The sequence below is a fragment of the Tarenaya hassleriana genome, unplaced genomic scaffold (genome assembly GCF_000463585.1).
Source record: "Tarenaya hassleriana unplaced genomic scaffold, ASM46358v1 Cleome78, whole genome shotgun sequence".
NCBI lineage: Eukaryota > Viridiplantae > Streptophyta > Magnoliopsida > Brassicales > Cleomaceae > Tarenaya > Tarenaya hassleriana.
In genome coordinates, this window is record NW_010970300.1 from 94,979 (window position 1) to 97,397 (window position 2,419).

The window sequence follows — 2,419 nt, forward strand, 5'->3', positions numbered from 1 at the left end:
CGGGATAGATTGGAGATTCGGTAGGCTTATGGGCTTCTCACCAAACGATTCCAAGGGATAGTGATGGAGAAGTGTTCTAGGCTTATGAGCACTCAGATTACACTTCAAGAGGAATGGAATGGAATGGGATAGGTGACACCACAAAGAGGGATGGAAAACTCTTTGATTTCGTCACTAACTCTTTGGCTAGGGCTTAGGAATCTCTCTCAAAATTGCTTGTATTTGCTCAAGACAACACGAGAATAAGAAGAACAAATGCTCCAATTTTTATTTCTGAAAAGTCTGCTGAAAAATGACATAGATGCAGCCTTTAAATAGGCTAACAAGTGAAAGGAAAAGAGGGAAATTTCGTGCAACAAGAAAAGGAAAAGAAAGATGGCGAAAATACATAAAAGGAAACAAGAATTCTGCAGCAATCTCCTTGTAACGGCTAGTGATGAATATGGCAAGAAATCAATCTCCAATTCAGCTATGGTAAGTCTTCAATTCTGCAGAAATCTAGCCAAAGCTCCCATGAATGATGCTCCAGGATTCTCTAACGGTTATGAGGGATTGGGATCAGACTTCTTGACTTCAAGAGCTTGTTGTGGCAACAAAATTCAGGTAGGGTCGTGGCTGTTCAGGTGTTCCACAACGAATGATGATGAATCAGGTGTTGGACAACAAGAGCTCAAAAACGAGCAGGCTCTTGTTGCTTAATCCGCAAGCTTCTTCGGTTCTTGGATTGTCTTCAAGGGTCTTGGCCACGAACTTGTTGATTCTTGAACGCAGGCTCCTTGCTCGTTCCCTTGTGAGTGGTGGATCGGGAATGATCGGAAAGACTGGTTCATTGGTTGTCTCTCCTTGCTTGTCCTCCTCCTTGGCTCCTTTGTGCTCCTCAGCTCCTTTGTGCGTTCCATGGTTTCCTTGCTCCGCTTGCTCCTCGTTTAGCTCATCTAAGTGGATGACCTCATCAAAACCTCCGGACTCTTCTTGAAACCAGATCGTCCTCTGAGGGCAGTCGATATAAGCCTGGTATTTCGTCAACCAATCCACGTCCAGAATGAGGTCGTAGACTCCTATGGGTACAACAATAAGATCTGCTGTCATTTTCGGCCGCATATGTCAAGGGGTACACCATGCAGAGTCCCCTGAACTGTAAGGGTTTCCCCTGCCGGTGTACGCACTGTAAAGTTACTCATCGGATTGACCTTTCCTGTACCGGTTTTCTCCACTATATCCGCGTTCACAAAACTGTGAGTCGCTCCAGTGTCAAACAATGTGTAACAGGACACCCCATATAAGTGAAGGGTACCTGCGATGGTTCTTTGTTACCTTCGTACTTTAACGGACAATGGCTACCCAGAATCAATAAATATACCATGCTAGTAGAGGTAGAAGAATACCTGCAATCGCATCTGCTTCGACTCCGTCGATGTGAACCTCCTCTTCTTGGAGCTCATACTCTGCTTCTAGGGCATAAAACCTCAGGGCCACTCCAGCTCCAGCCGCAGGTCTCGGTGGTATAGCCGCTTGCGCTTGCGGCTCTGCGGGTCTCATCGTACAATATGCCGCATAGTGTCTTGGCTGCTGGCACCGATAGCAGACAGGTGGCCCTCTCCGAGGTGGCGGAGGTAATGCCTGGGTGACTGGAGCCTTACCTTTGTCTTGCACTCGGCTGCTCTGGCCAGTCTGACCAGTCTTCCCCGATGGACGCATATAATGATGGCGTCTAGGAGGACTTTGGTCATGGGCCCTGCTGGCTCTCTCCTCCTTTTCTGCTTCCTCTGCTTTCTCCAGCTGGTCAATGCAATGGCTCAGAGTTCGGAATTCGTGGAGCGTGACTCTCCAGCGGAGTGAGGGTCGTATTCCCACAACGAAGTTAGTGATCTTCTGGCTCTCTAGGGGCACCAGATACGCCGAATGCTTAAGCATGCGTACGAATTCAGCTTCGTACTCCCTCACAGTCATGTTCCCTTGCTGCAGGTTCAGGAACTCAGAGAGGCGGCGTTCTTGATTCTGTCGGCGGTAGTATTTCCTCTCAAATTCCTCCTTGAATTCCTCCCAGGTGAAACGATGTACGTCCGGCATCTCTGTACCACATTTTTCCACCAATGTCGAGCTTGTCCAGACAAGTGATGGCTCGCTAGTAGCGCTCGATAACGTAGGGGACACTGAACATATTCCAGGTCTCGTGTGATGCATGTCATCCATTCTTCTCTAGCCTCGGGATCCAGCGATCCTCCAAACCTTGGAGTGTGCATGGCCCGTAATTCTCGAACAATAGGTAGGTAGTCCCCTGCCGCTGTCGGTGCAGGTGGCGGCGGAGGCAGGTCCTCCCCCCTAGGTTCCGGACCTCGCGCTGGGGGTGGAGGTGGGAGATGTGCCATCAAGGTTTGCATCATGGTCTCCTGGAATGCACAGAATTCATTTTGTATCT

At 49.0% G+C, this 2,419-nt stretch overlaps 1 protein-coding gene across 1 annotated transcript; it reads right to left on the minus strand.

The window, feature by feature from the left end:
• Positions 1–1,085: 1,085 nt before the first annotated feature.
• On the minus strand, positions 1,086–2,193 carry LOC104801929. The gene is made up of 2 exons (XM_010525313.1): positions 1,386–2,193; positions 1,086–1,294 (listed from the first exon to the last, which is right to left on the minus strand). Exons 1-2 carry the CDS (start codon positions 2,191–2,193, stop codon positions 1,086–1,088), a joined length of 1,017 nt encoding a protein of 338 aa, XP_010523615.1.
• Between the last annotated feature and the right edge of the window lie 226 nt (positions 2,194–2,419).